The 20,656-nt window shown below is 41.4% G+C and overlaps 1 protein-coding gene across 1 annotated transcript in view; it reads left to right on the top strand.

Annotated features, from left to right (window-relative positions):
* The window catches only part of LOC117515355 (transcription factor SOX-6-like), a 420,160-nt gene that overhangs the window by 308,182 nt on the left and 91,322 nt on the right, over positions 1-20,656 (top strand). The window contains exon 10 of the mRNA XM_034175874.1: positions 17,793-17,872. Coding sequence (XP_034031765.1) covers positions 17,793-17,872 — 80 coding nt within the window. The remainder of the gene's footprint in view (positions 1-17,792; positions 17,873-20,656) is intronic.

The following is a 20,656-nucleotide window of genomic DNA, read 5'->3' as shown; positions in this document are numbered from 1 at the left end:
AATATTTACCTACTTGAAAAAATTAGATAGAGACACTCATTTATTTACATGTGACCAATGTGCATATCTGCGAATACATTTCTCTTTCTGTTCATACCTTCCATAGAAGCCCCCCCCCCGCTCCAGGCCTGGACACCGTTACACCCTAAACACAGTGTCTGTGCTACAAAGAGGACCATTAATAGCAAGCGCGTTTGTGCGCGTGTACTCGTGTTATTTGTGCTGAGGTGTGTATGTCAGTGTGTCCTGGTGGGCAGTTAGAGGAAGGGGCCTCGTGTTTTCTTAAACTCGTGTTTTCTTAAAGAGAGCAGGGCCCCACAGTACCACCTTCACCAGCTCATTCATCCAGCGACACCCCCCCCCCCCCCCTCAGTAAAAAGAGAGCTTTGTGTGTTTGTGCTCGTGACGCAGCCCCAGTCAGGTCCCAGTGTTCCCAAGGAATACAATGAATGGGAGCATTTGTCCCACTCTATAACAACCCCCCCCCCCACCCCACTTCCCCACCTCCAACTTCTCTCTTCTTCTTTTTTAAACATTGGGACACACATACTTTTTTTTGTTAGTTATTCTTACTGTCTTTGTGTCACAAGATGTTGGACAGCTCCTACACACAGACAAATGATCCAACGTCCTGTGCCGCCAAGAAATAAACACCGGCTAAATGTCTGCAGAAACACAGTGTGAGATTCTGCCGTGCACCTTTTACATTATGTTTCCATAGTGTCATTGCACCTAGACAACTCGTTGTGACTTCTGTCAGTGCACACAGGAGGAGAGCTTGGAGCGATGATACATGGAAGAACGCAGTTAAGAGTCTGCAGATGGACGCTGTGCTGGAGGGTGCTGGCAGTGACCACGCTGAGGTGTTTGCAGCAGCTTGAGCAGCACGAACCAGGGTCCGGTTTCATAAAGTGGTCGAATCTTGTTTAGTCGACTAAACTCACTTAGTCGACTAATGTTTTGATGTTAGTCTTGCTTTAGCCAAAAAAGTTTATATGCTTGATACAGAGGAGGCTAATCTTATTTTAGTTGACAAAACTTCAGTGTCTTACTGCGACTGTCTTTGGTAGCTAGGGCAATGTTGTCCCTTTCAAACAGTCAAGCGCACCCCTACGTCACTCATATTCCTCCAAAAGGAGAGCTTCCTCCGCTTTGGAGAACATAGGGGCCTTTTTCTGTGAGCGCTTCTCCTCTGGTGCAGTGGACTCTGCCATGGTTGCAACCCTAATCCAGAAGTAAACAAAACTCTCACACATTGGAGGCGTTTCTTGGCAATGGCAGCTTGCGACGCTGCTTATTGCCCATGAAATTGTTGACTAACATTAGACGGCTAATCCACGTGTTCTTTTAAAAACCATTGGGGCAGTGCTTAACCCCTCCCAGCCTTCAGGGTTAATCAACACCTGTCACTTGTAACACATTTTTGCACTTCTTTACTGAGAAAGTGTAAAGAATTAGAGCTAATATATTCAGACGTCCTCATGTAGTCCTTTTCCAGACATGTTATGCTCATCTGTTATGTGTCATTTTGAGCCAATGTCTCTTGCATGTCTTTCTAAAGTTGTCTGTGAACTTAAGCCTGTTTTGAGATCACTGTTCCTCCTCAGGCTGTTTAAAGAAGTCTGGACAACTATTGGCCCTAATGTCCTTCACATTATAAATAGCAGTCTGTTGTCTGGTGTTGTTCCTTTGTTTGTAAAGAGGCAGTTATTGAGCCCCTTATGAAAAACCTAGCCTTGATTCTGCTAATGTCTGTAATTTTAGGCCAATTTCTAAACTGCCGTTCATGGCTAAAATTTTAGAGAAATGTGTTCTTATGCAGCTGCAAGGTTTTCTAGAAGCACATGGCACTTTTGATATTTTTCAGTCAGGTTATAAAGCTCTTCATAGTACAGAGTCAGCACTTTTAAAAGGTTTTAATGACTTGTTTTAGTGACGGATTCTGGTGATTCTGCCATTTAGTCCTTTTAGACTTGTCAGCTGCGTTTGACACAGTTGACCTCACAACTCTTTAAATCATTTGGAAAACTGTGTGGGGGGTTAGGGGGAGTGCCCCTGGAGTGGTTCAGGTCTTATCTCAGTGGGAGGAGCTGCTCTGTCAGACTGGGGGATTTCACCTCGTCCTCTGTGTCTCTAAAATTGCAGAGTACCGCAGGGGGTCAATCCTAGCACCCGTTCTTTTCCGCCCTCTATCTCCTCCTACTGAGTCAAATTTTCAAAAATCATGGCTTACAGTATCATTTTTACGTAGATGACTGCCAGATTTACCTGCCACTCAAAAAACTTGCTTCTGCCCCTTTGGAGCCTCTTCCGAATTGTTTTGGGTGACGTAAAGGCTTGGTTGGCCCACAACGTTTTAAGTCTAAATGAGGATGAAACCGAGGTCATTTTATGTGGAAATATTGACCCCCCTCTTGGACTTGGGTCCTCTTAAACAGCACGTGAACAGTCTTTCACCAACCTGGACGTTATTATTGATCAAGATTTTAAATTTGACAAGCAGGTGAACGTGGTTGTCAAATCTGGATTTTATCATTTGTGACTTTTTTTAATACTTTCGAACAAGTCATGCACGCATTTGTCTCCTCTCGTTTAGACTACTGTAATGCACTTTTATCAGCATTAGCCACAGTGCACTTTCCCGCTTGCAGTTGGTCCAAAATTCTGCTGCGCGCCTTTTAACTGGTAGCAGAAAGAGAGAGCACATTACTTTGATTTTAGCATCCCTGCACTGGCTTCCAGTTCAATTTAGAGTTGATTTTAAGATTTTATTGTTTGTTTTTAAAGCTTTGAATGGACTGGCCCCGACGTACATCTCAGACCTCATCCAAATTTATCAGCCTCCCCGTGCTTTGAGGTCCGAGGGCCAGTTCCAACTTGTGGTGCCTGTGACGAGACTGAAAACCAGGCGGGGCAGGGCTTTACCTGTGGCGGGCTCTCAGCTGTGGAATGATTTGCCCCTTAACATCCGAACAGCCCCCACTGTAGAGTGTTTTAAGTCACGGCTTAAGACCCATTTGTATGCTTTGGCTTAACACAGCATGAGTGTGTGTTCCTCTGTGTGTGTGTCGGACCCCGGCGCCACGAGGGGGCGTTTGGGGGGCGACGCCCCCTCACGTCATCAACCTCGCCCCTCGGATGTGAGAGTTATCAAAAATAAAAATAAAAAGAAAGAAAAAGAAATACTGGAAAATATAGCGCCTCGCAGTTTCGTGGATTTTTGTAGTCCAATTTTGCATGTTTTTTCTTTTTCAGCGCACTGTGCTCTGTGTCCTCATCAAGCAGGCCGGTGTTCTGTCGAGATGACGGGACACCTGTTGCGGCACCGCGAAGGTAGAGCACGCGCATTGTGTTCTGCATGTCTGCTTATAAGAATCTTCTCGCCCCGAAGAAAAAAGAGCACAACAACTATCTATAACTGTGTTCTTCACTCAGAAAAAGACACCTGCAGCGAGGTGTGAGTGGAAAAAGGCGCGACAGAGGAAGAGGCGCGATCAGAGGAACTGTGAAATACTGGTCATTCACTATTAATAACCTCGTAGGTTGATCGTTAAAATTAAATTCGTTAGTTCTAAAAGCCATCCTAATTATTTATAGGAAAACATTCTATTTTTTATTTCTCAAACAAATGTTTGGGGCCTGAAAACAGCTTGGTCTCATTTTTCTACTAGGGTTTGAACTTTGAGAGTGTTTACACACGAGAGAAAAGTGAGAAAATGTTATGCCTGTTTGAGAAAGTGTATATAGTGTGTAGTGAGGGGTTTTACAGCCTTAAAACATCTATAATAATTGTAAAAAATAACGCTGACTACTTCGCGATTTCGCCTATTGCGGGCTATTTTTAGAACGTAACTCCACTGTACACTGGACCAACTGTACATCTACATGAAAGGTTTATCTTTGACCCGTTGTGTGACTGTCATGCCCAATTGCGCTGTGTTTGCGCTTGTGATGGAGGGCTGTATGTGGGGTTAATCTACTGTCTCGTGTCGTTTCTCAGATCAGTTGTTGGTTTGCTTTTGTGGTATGCAGGAGATCACTTGACCGAGGGTCTATACGTTCAAATAATAATAAAAAAAAAATACTATCACTCTTTACTCTTACTCAGTCAGTCTCTTACAATGGTGTAGCCTAAATACACAAGCTTTCTAGGAACGCACACCAATTCATTACGCACGCTCAGAGGCAGGTACCCTCCGGTGCGCACCTTTTTTGGGTGGGGGCGACCCGCCCCCTGTGATAAACTCATCGCCCCCTTAATATTTTTTTTCTGGCGCCGGGCCTGGTGTGTGTGTGTGTGTGTGTGTGTGCGCGTGTGTGAAATGTGCTATATTTGTGAAATGTGCTATATAAATAAAGTGGTATGACATGGTATGGTAATCTACAAATTTAGCCGTCTGTGTGAAATGGAGATTAGATGGCTAATGTTGGGCAACTAACCTTCGGCGGCAAAGTAAATTTAGTAGAATAAAGTTTTATGAAAGCTTTATGAAACTGGGTCGAGAAAGTGTTTAGTAAGCAGATCACATGACACACGTGTACTTGGTGTGAATATGCACCAGTGTGACTCCAGTTAGCTGCCTGAACTGGCTCATGCTTGCAGTCTCACAGACCTCACTGCATTTTTATAACTAGTATGTGTGTGTGGATGTGTGTGCACGCGTGTGTGGACCACATACACACTACATGCACACATACATACAGCAAAAAAGGAGTCCAACCAGCATTATTTTCATGTCCACTGCCCACCTTATGAGTGCCCTTCGGTGTAAGTCTTACATGCATTCTGAGTCCCAGGATTCCGTAGCCTGAAACGGTTGACAGTCTAGAACTTCCCCTCGTTAGGATGCCAGTGTAAAACTCAGGCTGCTTCCCCAGCCAAGTCTGAGACAATTTAGATGATATGCCATTTACAAGGATGTGGACAGGTAACACGATTGGGACTCAAACTGAGTTTTGCAGACTGGAAGCACAACACCTTGACCCACCGAACTAACCTGCTCTGCCCATGGCTGTGTTGGTCTTAAAATGAAGTGAGACTGATTGAAAAACAACAGCTGTCATCTGTCTGTCCTTCTCTAGACTCTATAACTGGGTGTAATCCTGTGGTTTTTTGTTTGGTTGCCACACTCACACTGGTCAGTGATTATGCTGTTCATCTCTTTGTGCAGCTATGTTTTTTGAACTCTGCTACCAGAAAAACCTGCAACAGCATTTAGATCCCAGAGCACAGACAGCAGCACAAATGTAGACACACTGTCAAACCCCAGAAACACGTTGATTGTGTAAATCCAGACACTGATGATGAACTCTCCCTGGAGGAGTGTGGGAGGTGGAGAGTGCAGGCGTACTGGGTTAATATAGTGGTTGTAAAGGATGTGAATGTAGGCAGACAGCACTCAACAGGGGAAAAATGAGAGGACAATCAAAACAGAGGAGAAATGATGATACAAGGCCAGGAAAAAGCTGAGGGCCCTATTTTGACAGTGGATGCAAAAAACAAGTTGTGCAGAGGACAAAAGTCCATTTGGGCATGTCGGAGTGCACCTTTGCCTGGCTTTGTGCCCTAATGGCTTTGTGCCCTAATGGGCACAAAGCCAGGCACCGGGTGCAAAAGGGTTGTAGTTTTGAGGAAGTGGACAAAAGTGATGGCCCCTTCACACATAGCATGAATAAGTAGGAATCAGGGCGAAACCCAGCAAAACAGCCCGAATGAGTGAACCCCGAAAACATCGAGCCGACATCGGTAGGGACACACAGTTGGGCAGGCATCAACGATCCCGCTGCAACGGTGGCATGCACGCTCGTGCATGTGGCACGAACACAGTGCGATCAGCTGGAGCATGTGGAGGCCACATCGCGCTGCTGATGTGAAGAAAAAAAAACAGTTGGAACATGTGGAACCACATCATACTGCTGCTGTGGAGAAACAAAAAATAAAAATTACACACCATAAAAAACACCAATATTTAATCCCTCCTATCCAGCATACACTACAAGTATGAGCCCTCTGTTCCTCTGTATATGACCCATGGTCACAGACATACAGTCATGAAATGACATGAATAAAGCAGTGCGCTCTTGTTATGTCTTATTATGTCTAGCCGGGTATATAAATAATTACTACAATCACCGGACACTGATAGATGAGATATTGGTGTATAATTTATGAAAATCACTAGGTTGGTATAAATAAATAAAAGGAGACCCAATACAGAACCCTGCGGTTAAATAACACTGGTTAAATAAAAAATAAATGCCACTCGCGGGATTCGAACCTGCAATTTACAAATCTCTGATTAACAGATGGAAACTTTACCACTCGCGCTACAATCACTGTTATAAGGAGCATAAAATGCCTAAAATCATCAAGGAGATAAAAAGGAGAAAAAAACAAGGAGAAAAAAAAAGCATCATAATAACTGACAGCGGCATTTCTTACGTCATATTTTTGGTGATACATGACATATTTGTTGCACTGTTAGCTTGTCATAGTCCTGCAGCGCGCCGTTACAGAACACACGTGTCGGGCTGGACATGTGCGTGGGCCCGGCCCGGCTGTGCAAGCGGTACAGCCCGTTGCAAAAGCAAAATATGTTTTAAGTATTCCACAGCAAAGCGCACACACGCGTTTCATGGTGGACAGTTGTAAGGTCTTCAAAACATGGTACTGGAGATCTCAACAGCTGCTGCTGTTGGCAGCCATGCCGCCCTGTCTGTTCAGCGCAAAGACCAAACTGTCACTCTCTTTTCTGCGTATGTGATCATTTTGTCTTTAGTTATTTTGGCATGTAATTGCGTATGTAGTTATTGTAATAATTATTTCTATAGCTGTGTGCACTCAGCTGTCATTTCCAGCTGTGAGTGAGTCTCTGGCTCAGCTGATTGATTTTGTTGTGTACATGAGTGTACAAAACTGCAAATTTGCATGGTGGCCAACTGGTTAATGCACTTGGTTTCAGTGCAGTTCAAACCCCACCCCTGCCACACTATGTGGAGTTGCGTCAGGAAGGGCATCCGGCATAAAACTTTTGCCAAATGAACATGCAGATCCACTTTGGATCTGCATGTTAATTTTGAAAAACAAGGGAACAGCTGAAATGTCTTTCTTACCTACTGGACAAAATTGCAAACCTTTTGCTTTTTAAAGAGAAAAGTAAGGTGAGATCTTTCTGATTGCTTGTTCATTTTTCAGCATTCAGATATATGGGTCTCTGATGCAAATAATATCCTTTTCATCATCATCCCATTTGAATTCCAGAACAGGAACATAATGTATGCCAGTTTTTTGACATGATATTTCACAACTTTGTGTCAAATTTGACTGACAGTCCAGCAGACAGAACAATGAAGGAGACACGAAACAGGCAGAAAATAAGAAAGAGGAGGGCGACAAACAGGACAAGGATGTACAAGAGACATAATGATAAAAAGAAAAACAGAGGGAAGGAAAGAAGTGAGACGAGTCCTGCAGCTGGTCTTTGATATGATCTGTTCACTACGAGCTGTCGGCGCCTTCACTCATTGAAGTCACAGCGTTTAAGTGTTAAAGCTGACATGAAAGGCGACTCGTCTCTGCTGTTTTAAAGGCTGCTTGCTTCATGGTTTTTGCACACTTCAGGGCTCACATCTTATTTGTTGCTGGTTGTCTGTTCTTTCTCACTGATCATTTAGTGGGTGTGTGTGTGTGTTCTGGTAGAGTGCCTTCATCATTTGGTTGACTGCTCCCTGTTTGTCTGTGTCGTGTCTACGTCTGCCACAGGGATCGTTTTCAGCACCATTTGTCTGTTTATGTTAAATGCTGTTTTGTTATTTGTCTGTTATCAAAAGTAAAAGTTTTCACCCAATCAGCAACATGTAGGCGTCCTGTAGTTGTATAAGTCACCAAAAAGTAATGGCAGATCTATAGTCTGTGTTCCTCTGTTTAATAATAATAATAATAATAATAATAGCAATCGGAGATTTCTGATGTCTGCCTCCAGAGGGTCACCTCCAAAATTCAGTGGAGTCTTCTATGGTCTAATATCTGTGGTGCAAATTTGGTGAAAATCCATTAAATAGTTTTGATGTAATCCTTCAAAGCCTATATAAAGATCCAGAATCCGGATCTAGATCTGGATCACCTCCAAAATTGAATGGGTTCTTCCATGGTCCAATATCTATCTGTGGTAAAAAATTTTGTCAAAATCCATGCAGTAGTTTGGATGTAATGCTGCTAACAGACAGACAAATGGATAAATAAATGCTGATGATTTTATTACATCATTGGCAGCCATAATAATAATAATAATAATAATATAATAATAATAATAATAATGATAATAAGGTATCAGAGGGCTGATGCATACCCTGTGCAGTCTACACACCACAATATAAATGTACCATATATCTGGTACAGTGTCTTTGACTATGTGTGCCAGTGTGACGGAGGCCAGCAGCAGTCACTGTGCAGTACTAGTCAATGTGCCTCACTCCCCCTGCAGCTAAAGGATACTCTGGCCACTCATGTCAGAGCTCAGCTTTAAGCCAACTGGACAGAGTGTCTGCCTCCCACGCCGGAGATTATGAGCTCCTGACCTAAGGGAAGCAAGTGGGAGGAGTCAAGAAACAGAGAGCAAGCCGCTACACCTTCAGCATTCTAACTTCTATGTGACTTGGTGATATATGATTTAGATCAGCCATCTAGGCTATTTGGATGAGCTATACAAAATAGACCGTGCTTGACCTTGACCTTTGAAGAAATGACTCAAAATCGAATCACCTACAGATATCTTTCCAAGTAATATAGTCCAACAGGTTTATCCGTCGAGGCTTCATTGTTGAGCTACATAAAAAAAGTGCTGTTTTGGGTCATTTTCCTTGACCTTTGACATTTGACCACACTATTGTAAAATGTAATCACTTCTGGAGATCTATCCAAGTAATAGCCTCACCAAGTTTGAAGGACACTCGTCCAGTCATTTTTGCATTATCTTGTCCACAGCCACTCACACTCGTGCACGCGCACACACACCAGTGGAACCAATACCAGGTTATTACTGCTTCCCCAATGTGTGGGGGGAAAAAAATCCAAAAAAATAATAATATTAATAAGCGCTGTGATAGACTGGCATCCTGTCCACGGTGTACCTCACCTCACACCCTGTGACTGCTGGGATAGGCTCCAGCCCCTGTGACCCTTAATTGGAGTAAGTGGGTATAGAAAATCGATTAATGGACAGTAATAACAGTAATCATAATAATAATGATAATAATGATAATAATAATGGCCACATCAAATTATCATGATTATGAAGACGCTTGTAGCTGATACTTTGAGAATGGTGAGTGTTTTAGAGATGAAAGACCAGTACAATCTACTTGCTTCCAGAACCTGACTTGTGGAGATCCATTTTTTTCTGTAAGCCTTCGCTTAAATTTTTAGATTATTTTGTGCTCTTTAACAAAATGGTACTGATTCTAAAGATAGGCCCTTAAATACAGCCAAAAATATCCCAGTTAACCCAAATGTTACCAATTGGTTATACAGAATCTTTTAAACTGTTGTGTGGGCCGCTGAAGAGGAGGTACTGCTGGCCCACCACCACCAGATGGCGCCCTGCTTGGAGTGCGGGCTTCAAGCACGAGAGGGCGCCGGAGCCACTGGGAGTGACAGCTGTCACTCATCTTCAGCACCAGCTATCACTCATTCATCTCATCACCATCACCATAAAGGCCGGACTGCAACTCCACCTCCTCGCCGAGAAATCAGCTACCATTCAGGTAATATTCTGTGCTGTACTTAACACTGACTAATAGTCTGAACTTCTTTGCAGCCGTTTTCCTGTGGGTGTTGCCTTATCTGTGGGATTGGCGTTTGGTGTGATCAGCGACGGCTTCGCTTCACACCCCAACCAGATAAGTGGTTAGACAGGAGCTGCACGAATGTGTGATTGGAGGTGGAGGTTTTCCCTCCTAACTGTATACAGACTGTGGGATTACTGAGTGTGCGAACTCACACTCATCAGGACTGTCTTTGTTCTCTGCCAGCAGTACCGGGTCTGACTGCTGAAGACAGCGGCCACCTGGGGCGCAGGGCTTGGTGGCTCCGGTGTTCTTCAGCTCCGTTGGTGGTGGAAGCTGTGTGGGATCCGGCTCTTCTCTCGCCAGGCGTCTTCTATCGTCGAGCCTGCCCACACGTCACCTGGTGTATAATTGACAGTCCACCATATTGTTATTGTCTGTATGTCGTTGTGCGATTCACAACATTAAATTGTTACTTTTGGCTTATCCATTGTCCGTTCATTAACGCCCCCTGTTGTGGGTCTGTGTCACGACACTTTCACAACATAAACTTCATCACACAAATTTCTGGATTTGGATCTTTATTGTGTCTAAAAAGTCTGTCAACATAGTTTTTGTAAACCTTCGACCTCCTGAAACTTTGACAAGGAATTAAGCCTGATATAAATCAGTCTCAACTATTATTTTAAATAAAATAATATAGAAATGGAGCAGACATTATAATTCGGTGGAGTTGGGGAAAAAACATTTTTAACAGTTTTTTAAAAGTGTGTTTGTTCTCACCTGTGTGCTATCAGTGAAAAATGGTGTGTCAATTTCAGCTTTATCTGAGTGACAGGTGCATGTCTCACTCTCTTCTTGCCTCAGGTCCAGGGTCACATGCCTTCACTTATGATCCCAGTCTTTCCTCCTGACCAGCGGTCCCTGGCTGCCGCTGCCGCTGCACAACAAGGTTTCCTGTTCCCACCAGGCATGTCCTACAAGCCAGGTATACACACACACACACACACACATGCACACACACATCATCATCATCATCAATTCCTGTAAGGTCTCCCTCACTGACATCATCAAGTGTCAGGAAGTCGGGCTCAGCTATTGACACTTGTATTCACAGGTCAGGTCGTATTCACAGGTTAAGGTGCCTTGACACTTGCATGCATTTTGGCTCCACACTCCTGCACAATTCGTCATGACAGTGCCACCAGCTGTGTTCCCAGCTGGATGCTGGGCTTTGTGCCGCTGGATGCTGCGTATATGAAATAATTATTTCCCATCGGATTAATCATTTTCTCTAAGATTTTGGCTGATGAATACACATCTGATCACTTCCAGAATCACAGAGGACCATCACAGCTGCAGCTTCTCTCTCTCTCTCTCTCTCTCTCTCTCTCTCTCTCTCTCTCTCTCTCTCACTCTCTCTCTCTCGTGCGCTTCATGAGGCAGAGAACACATTTGGAATAGAAGGTAAGAAGAAGGTAATTATTATCTAGAAGGTAATTATTTGTAATGTTTATATTATAATAGCTTGGTAAAACAGTTGCATGTTCATTCCTTCTTATGAGCAGCTGTAAATGTATGTTTATGACAGATTTAACATCTCGTTATAATCGTTCAGATGAGCCGTGCTGTGATGCAGTGCGTTGATGCAAACACTCGCACTCACACTCTGTTTCTTAACTGTTTGTGCAGTGTTCACATGAAGTTCGCATAATTAATGTGCGACAGAGATTTTGAACATTTCAAAACTTTCTTTGCGCACTTGAATGAAGCTGCGTACAGTTTAAAACGGTTTATAATCAGTTTACAGCAAGTTTACTCTCCTGCATGGCAGATTGCGTATCAGTGCGCAGATGAAATTTGTGCAAGTGTCGAGTCACCTTTATTTCCCCAGCCAAGGCTGTTACCCATTTACAGCTGGGTCAACTGGGACAAAGCAGAGGAAACGTTTTGTTTGAATACACAGACAGGTAGCTTGACTGGGAATCAAACCCGGGTCTACATATTGGTAATCCAACTTGTATCCTAATTCACAAACAAGAAGTCACGCTATACTTTCTGGTAGTTTTCCCAGTGTTGTTATTGGCAGATTAAAAGTTCCATAAGTTAATCTAAGGATATGGGAGGATGTTTAAGCCCGAGTTGTTCAGAATATGTTTTGGAATCCATGTTACCCTGAACCTACTAACCCTACGGGCCCCTTCACACATAGTATGAATGTGATCGAATTGCACATGAAGTGCACATGAAGCAGGAATAGCATGCAATACATGTAAAATCGTAGTTGCCTCCAACGCCTCGTACACCTGTTGCTACAACTATTTGCTTGAACCCATTTGATCCCTCTCGCAGAAGGTGTCGGCCAAATTCTAGGTGACACGCATGCACATCTAACATTCACGCTATTAGCATGAAAACAGTCAGCAGATGATCACTTTCGAGCTGGATGTGCCCCCACAAGTGTGGCTTTGCAAACAGCAACACACATGTGGTCTGCATGTGTATCGCACCTATTTGTTTCATCACCCCCCCTGCTCCTGCAACACATGTGGTGTACTGGGGTGAGCACACTTGCATAAAATGCAGATATTTATGCTGCACAGACATGATCACATGGGGGCCGGACAGGCAGGTCAGAGCACACACAGCACAGCGAGGTGTCTGTCAGCTGCTCACCAGAGACTCACTGACAGCTTGCATAACACAGACACAATGACATGTTGGTGTGTTCGCTGAACTGACAGAGGGTGTGGCCACCCACAGGAGCAGCTGTGGAGATCTGTGGTTCTGGACATCATGACTGGGGAACACGCACTGTGTTTGGACGGACATGAACTGTGACGCGCGTGTCTGCTTGCTGTCCTCATGCGGACATACATAAAAACATGTGTCAATGTTGCAGTGGGCTGCAGTGAGTGCGCGTCGCGCACATGGACAGGCTACCCCAGGTGAAACGGACCATCACTTCATAACACACATGAATGTGAATGAATGTGAATGTGAACGTGAATGTCACGTCACCCACATGAGCTCTGTTCCACATGACATAGTGTCTGTCCTGTGGTGCGCCGTCCACAAGACACACGTGCTGGGCTGGACATGTGGGCGGGGCCGACTGGACACACCGCCAGTAGATGTGGACATGATAAGAGCATCCTGCTTCATCATTCATGTCATTTCATGACTGTACGTCTGTGACCATGGGTCATCCACAGAGGAACAGACGGTTCATACCTGTATTGCTTGATTGATGAGAGATTCAGTAAAATGTGTTTTTTTATATGGTGTGTGGTTTTATTTTTTTTAAATATGTCCATGTCCTTCTTGATATCAGGAATTTTCCTGCACCTTTTGCAGCACAGTGATGGTAGCTCAGTGGTAAAGTTTCTGGCTGGTAGTCAGAGCTTTTGGAAATTGCAGGTTCGAATCCCGTGGGTGGCATGTATTTTATATATATACTTTTTTTTCATAGCAGTGAGCAGCTGCGCAATATGGTTACACATTGCGCAGCTGCTCGCACTGTGTTCCCGTGTGTACGAAACCATTGCATCGCGTCAGCTCAATGTTTTCGTGGTTTGGTCATATGAACTGTTACGCCGTAATTCACCGATTTGTACTTATTTGTACTATGTGTGAAGGGGCCTAAACCTTGTTGCAACAACCAAAAATTTACAGTAATGTCTTGGCTGACCTGTTTGTTTTACTCAAACAGGAGGTCAGTCCCCACAATGTAACTAGTAAGACTTTTGACACTGTGATGAATATTGTTACTGGTTAACATATATTCAACATAGTCAAAGGTTAAAGAAATATGTGTTTATTCTGGATAAGCTTTAGTGCCCTTTGACTAACTCTGGAGAAGAAACAGGAGGTCTCACTCTTTCTCTTTATGTGTGTCTGTCTTGCTCACAGCCACACGTGTGTAAACACAGCCATCCCTGTCTATGTTAATGAGATGTGTCAGGTGAGGAATGTTCTGCAAATGACCGGAGAATTTTACAAGACCGTCTCGTTCACGTCAGGAACAATACCTTGGACACAGAGACGACTGGAATGTCTCTTTTTCAGTGTGCTGAAAGCATGCCAGTCCAACAACACATCTGCAACATGGAATTTCACACTTTCACACATGCATTCAGTACACACACTCTCCTGTTACACTCTTATGTCCAGCAGTAGCAACATAACAGTGTTTGGGCCCAAAGACACAATATAATTCTGGGCCCAACCAGCAAAAACCAACCCAGCCCTTCATGACTAATTAAACTACCAATGCATAACTAACCCAGAACCATTTAAAACTTTTCATATAGCCATGAAATCAACATATTTTCAGGTGCATTTAAATTAGTGGTTTATATTTTAAACACCGCATTGATGAAGTGACATAGATTGTGTGTTGTTGTTGGATCATTACCTCTGCTGGTAGATGAAGTCTGAAACCAGTGTTGCTATATTACCATGATGTTCTGATTTATTGCCTGAGGTACTTTTACTTTAAAGTCCTCATGAACCTGTTTAGATGATAGTTGACGAAGAAGTAAAAAAAAATCTGACTGGTCTATTTCATTGGATGGTAGAGACAATCATGATGTGCCCTTCAGCTATTGTCATCCTCTGATAATATATTTGGTGCCATTCATAAAAAAATAACTGTTGTCAGAAAGATCAAACAAAACCTCCTCTGGAAAAAAGTGCAACATTTTTATTGTATTTATAATACATTTATAAATGTACTGAAAGCTGTAAATATTTTTCTGTACGTCTTATATAGGCCTTGGAGAGCAGGTAACTCAGTGGGTGGAAGTGGAAGATGCTGGTGATCCAATCAGTAGACATGGGTTTGAATCCTGCTCAAGATACCTATCCATGTCCTTGGACAAGACAGTTAATCTGCATTGTCTCAGTCCACCCAGCTGTAAATCGGTACCAGTCTTGGATAAGTAACCTTCGTTATTTATGACATATCTGGGTGGGAGGTTGTGGAGTCTCATCTGCTTCACGCTACAGAATCCGGAGATAAGCACCAGTACCAATGGACTGCAGGGCCCATATAGGACTTGCATCTGAGTAGGTCCTGAAGCCTGTTGAATTCCACAGTGTAAATGGATGAGAGTCTATGACTCACCCTGGATAGGAAACCAGTCCATCATAGGTTACTCAGCCATATACAGTGGTGGGTACAGATAACCAAAAAATTAACTTTGATAACAGATAATCAGATAACTGAAAAGTTATGAGATAAAGATAAAACAATAAACCACCCAAAAATGTATCGGACGTTACAGATAACCGATAACAGATAAATTCCAATATTATCTCTGGCACATTTACAACTACTAGTAAAACAAATTTAATAGCTTCTAATAATATTAAAAATAACAACAGACCCAAACAATAAGACTACACTTTTTTCTTTCAACAGTCTGCCCCTGCTGGAAGCTCTTGTTTACTACAGTGCTCCAAGCACAGAGGCACCCCGAGACCCAAACAATGAGACCACACTTTTTTCTTTTAGCATCCGGCCTCTGCTGGAACCTCTTGTTTCTTACAGCCCTCCCAACACAGAGGCACCCTGAGAACAGCCATAAAACCAGCTCTCTATCAATGACAAAGTTACGGTCATGCGGAGGTCTTGAAAAATAAAGTCATATTGAGTTATGGTGTTGATTTATAAATAACATTGATACCAATAGAATAACTCCATTAATGTCAGTTCTGTCATTTGTACAAAGTTAAAATATAACATATATCTTTTAATGTTGAATAATGCACTAATTCTGACATTTTGTAACAGAGACAGATCGCAAAGGATTCTGGGTAAACGTGCCTCTGCTAAACACTGATTGGTTCAGTCATTCATTATGTAAACCAACACGTTAATGTGACGTCTCTCGTGTGTTGGTGTTTAAATGTGCTTTTGTAAAATATTCCATTTTTTTATTTGTAAAAACAGGCATTTTTACGGAGCCCTAGAAGTGTCATCGCAAAGTTTTTTGCATGTGGAGAGAATGTGCGCATGTTTGCGCACATTCTCTCCACATTCTCTCTTTACAGCATTCATTTGATGTTGTAAAATGTGCTTTACAGTGTGCGAGATGATTTTTCATGCAGGAATTTTTTGGACCAAGTTTCAGGTTAATCGTGCGTCCTGTATCGTGTAGTGTTCATGGAGTATCAAGCTGCGGTCAACATCTGACGATCACCTCCTGATCGCCCATCATATGGTCGAATGAGAATCAAACCTGTCTGATATATTATTGTGGTCGGCCGTCGTGAGGTTATCCTGCTGCTGAAAGCTACAAGCAGCATCCAACCGTTCGCACTGTGCCTGTGCAAACACTGCAGAGCTGTCTTGTAATAATGTTATTATTATCATTATTATTATTATCATTATTATTATTTTGCAGTTGTTTTATTTTTAAACTTCATTTGTAAAAAAAAAAAGCCATTTGCAAAGCAAAAAATTTGATTTGACAATCATCTGACATAACCGGGGTCAAAATAAATAGAACACTGCCATCTACTGGTTCCCAGACACTGCCATGAACACTACTGGCCAGTAGATGCTAGATGGCAGTAGAGGCTTTCAAAACAAATTCTAGATAATCCCTGTCTGCTCACACTTAAAATGCGTGGAATTTAACAAACGCAATTAAAAAAATCAGTGTCTATAAACGCAGAGAAAATATTCAAGAGAGTTTTAGGCACTAGAGTTTAATGCTGTTGTCGGTGGAGCCTGAACAGAGTGTCTGAAATGCATTTGTCCTGTCGTGATGTACTGAGATTACATCATCCTACCCAAAATGCACTGCGGGGCAGAGCATGTGCTCACAAAACCTTAAAAATTAGCACATTACTTTAAAACTAAAACATATATCTAATATTTTTACTTTATGAAACTTCAGACATGACAGTAATTTTAAATAACTTGTCCAAAATTAGTTTGGTTAAAATTTGAACCATAAGTTAAAAATGTATGCCTCTGGATGACTTAGGTCATATTGCCAGCATATCAGTATGGTATTAAAAGAAATGTTTTGTTTTGTTTTCCTTTTAGGGCTGTTTTTCTTTTGTTTACAGAGGATTGAGATGCTTTTTATACAAGCAGTTTTCTTCTGTCTGTAAAGTTTATAACTATGTGTCTGTTACAAAACTTTTAACAGATGGGTGCTGAACTAATTTTAAAAATGCTTGTTGCTGTTCAGTTTTGTTTATCGGTTTAAAAGTTATCGGACAAAAATTAATCGGAAGATAAATGATCCGATAATGTTTTTTAAAGTTATCTAAAAAGATAATCTGATACTGAAAACATTATCTTCGATAATTATCTGTCATTTGATTATCGGAAGTGTGCCCACCACTGGCCATATACAGCTGGATGGATGGGAAGAAATGGAAAATGTGCACCACTTTGGGTCCTGAGGACCAGGATTGGGAAATACTGTCCACAAATGGTCACACCACCATGCTTGACAACACATTCACACTTTACATGCACACAGATCTTCATGCAGACACCTTTCCATTCTTTTCCCTCTGCTTCCTTCACACATTCCTTTCTTCTGTGCATTCCTCCAGGTGTTGGCCTGACACTATGCAGTGCTGACCCTTCATTCTTCAGACACAGTAATCCGACTGCATAAGCACAGGCTACCCTCCCACCAGACTTTAAAAAGCCTTTATTGTTCATTCCCCTTTGACTTTGTTCTGCTCTAAACATAAACTCTGACATGGAAATCATTTTAGACCTAAACAGTAGGGGTTACACACGGCACTTGGTGAACTTGTGAGTGCATCCCAGTGAGGCAGTGCTGGGCCTGACCCCTGCTCACATGTGCTTCTACGATAAACACAGCCTTTAACTAAAACACATGTGCACTTTAAAAGCACAAGCATTAAGCAAGAGTGTGCACGAGATGCACAGAGGACAGCTGAAGGTAAAAAAGCAGGTTAGTTCTTGTGCCATAATGTGTCTCGACTTTGTGTTTTGTTTTGCATTTCAACAGGTGAGAATTACCCCATGCAGTTCATTCCTTCGACAATGGCAGCTGCTGCGGTGTCTGGACTCAGTCCATTACAGCTCCAGGTGAGACTGCAGGAACTCAGCGGCTCCTTTCAACACTGGGAAATGTAAATTCACTCCATGTTTGAAAACTTTGTTCTCTCCACATAATGTTCAGGCCTGTTTCTGGTCTGAAGTTTGAAAATGAATTGGATTTTTTTTACAGACACTTATCTCCATTATGCCAAAGTGTCAGTACACTTCAGCTGAAGACAGCTTTGTTTCTTGCACAATGTTTGACATCTGCAATGTCATACTTCTTAAGGTTGGATGTGCATATTGTAAGAGGAAAATAAATTTCAGCTTTTTTTTTTTTTTTTTTGTCCTTGGAACATTTCAGTAAATTTTACAGTAAATTGAAAAATGACAAACACTACTTTGAAAGGCCAGACTTGAATCTGTAACTTCTAAGGATCAAGGAACAACCATCTTCAAACATTGATGGTCCCTCAGGGTTTGTCTATGAGGTCAGTACCCAATAGAAAAGGTCAATTCAGGTGTGGGAGCTTATGCTGGAGCAGCATATTACCACATCCACCACACCTAGGAACTGCCTTGGGTCCTGGATGGCAACTACGAAGACAGACAATCCACATATATAGTAATAAGACTGGAACGTCATTTATTAGAGTCTGTACCTTTGCCAAGTGCCTACATCCAAGTAGTGCTCTGAAGAACCGAAAACATTCAAGAATACTTGAACATATATGACACAAAAATCAAAACGTTTCATTAGTAATTACAGCTGGGTTTCAAACCATTTCTCAGGTAGGTGCGCTCAGTTCAGAAGGCTAGTGGGTGATATGGCATTTGATCTGTGATTAGGTGTTTTCCTGATTTTTCCTGTCAACAACATCTACAAAATAATAATAATAATAATACTAACTACAGGTTTGCTGCTGCTTTGTTGCCTCTACAGTGTGAGGAAGCACAGAGTACACACTTTGGCACTCATATATTGTGCCCATGCATGAAAATGACTAACTTAGAAATATTGTACTTGCTGTGTTTCAGTGGTTTTCATTGAGAAAATAGTATTATGGCAGTTTCAGTACATGATTGGAGTTTAGTGACCGCTTTATCTCTAGATAGGACACATCACAGTCATTATTGCTCCTCAGCAGTCAAAACCCAACCCCTACATACAATGTTAGCTAGCTAAGAACATTTCAACTCTACTTGGGAGCATTATGAATATTGTTACAATTTATTAAAACATTGTAAGCATAAACCTTAAGTATTAAATATACTACCATTTTCTCATTTATCACATGGGAACATTGTGGAAATATCTTCAAATTCAGCAGTTTCATGTATTTTTTCAATCAGAAGCATGTTAGTAGTTATTTTTATTTAAAATCGCAATTTGACAATATTTGGTACACAAAGTATCAAAATGTGTAATCAAAAACATTTTAAGTGCAAACTGGTTATTAAGCAGTTTTTTTTTTTTTTTTTTTTTTGTAAATATGTGTAGAAACCTGAAAAAAAACTTTTGGTACTACAACCACCACAAGCAAGATATGAACACCCCCCCCCCCCCCCCCCCAAAAAAAAAAGTGAATTAGAAGAAGTAAAATTTGAAATTTTCAGAGATGGGTACATTATGACTGACAACTTATATTATCACACATTTACCTATAAAAAGCTTGTAATCGACTACTACTTGAGATATTACATAGTGTTTAAAAAACGTTGATTGCATTATGGCTAAAGTGAGCCTGGGTATGTTATGAAAGTTCTATTAATGCTGGGTCTTTACTAGGGGTATATGTTTACAGAAAACGTGTATGAATCATACAGAAGAAGAAAAGAAGAAGAAGAAAAAATTATAATAATATATTTCAATGCATGATTTTGGTATCTAATTGTACAATTTTGTATGACAATTTTAGTACCTCCACATTTTTTGTAGTGCTTGAGGGCCTCTTTCTTTTGTTATCAGTTAGACACAAATCTATTCATTACTTTTAGAAAAAATCAGGTGCTACACAGCAAAATTACCAGTCTAAAATTAACACGGACAGTGTTAACACTGCCAGTGACTATATATTCCTCACTGACCAAGTGTGGACTCATATAGACAGTATCAGTGTTAATTTAACACTGGTGATTTTACTGTGTAACTTTTAGGGTGTAACAACAATAAAAGTACACGGTGTGTACTCTTAAAAAAAATGCTCATTTAATTTCATTAAATTGCATGAAAAATATTGGTTCTGTGTCAATATTTGTTACAAATTTTCAGCTGTTTGTCAAAAAACAACCAAATGTAATGTAAATCATTCCAGTAACTGCAACCTGTAAGTGCCCTACAGTCACCGACATGGAATTAAAAACTACTTTCAAAAAGCAATGCTTGCACCAACTTTAATTTTTAAAAGTGTTTTTTTAAATAAATTAAAAATTTTTTTTTTAGAAATTTCTCGTGAAAAATGTTTACAAAGCAAAAAGTGAGAAAAAAAATATCTTGACAGGGACATACAGTATGGATGGTACAGAGCAAAGACATCAAAGACAGCAGCCATGAGGAATAAATTCCAACATCTGCACTTTAAAAAACACCTAAAAAATGGTCATTTATATGTCAAAAAATTATTTGCCGGAGTCAACGTATTCCAGTTACACAAACAAACCCACAATCATCTTAAAACCTATAGGAAAACACAAATGGAAGCTGAACCAATCCCAGCATGCACCGCTCCGCTGAGATGAATTTTAATTTGAATAAAGCTGTTTTGTTTCATAAAAAAGAACACAGCACATGAGTTAAAGTTTAAACTCTTACAGACTAATGTGTTGGCTGTC

This window comes from Thalassophryne amazonica, chromosome 8 (assembly GCF_902500255.1).
Source record: "Thalassophryne amazonica chromosome 8, fThaAma1.1, whole genome shotgun sequence".
NCBI classification, from domain to species: Eukaryota; Metazoa; Chordata; class Actinopteri; order Batrachoidiformes; family Batrachoididae; genus Thalassophryne; species Thalassophryne amazonica.
This window is presented reverse-complemented; position numbering and strand designations above follow the sequence as displayed.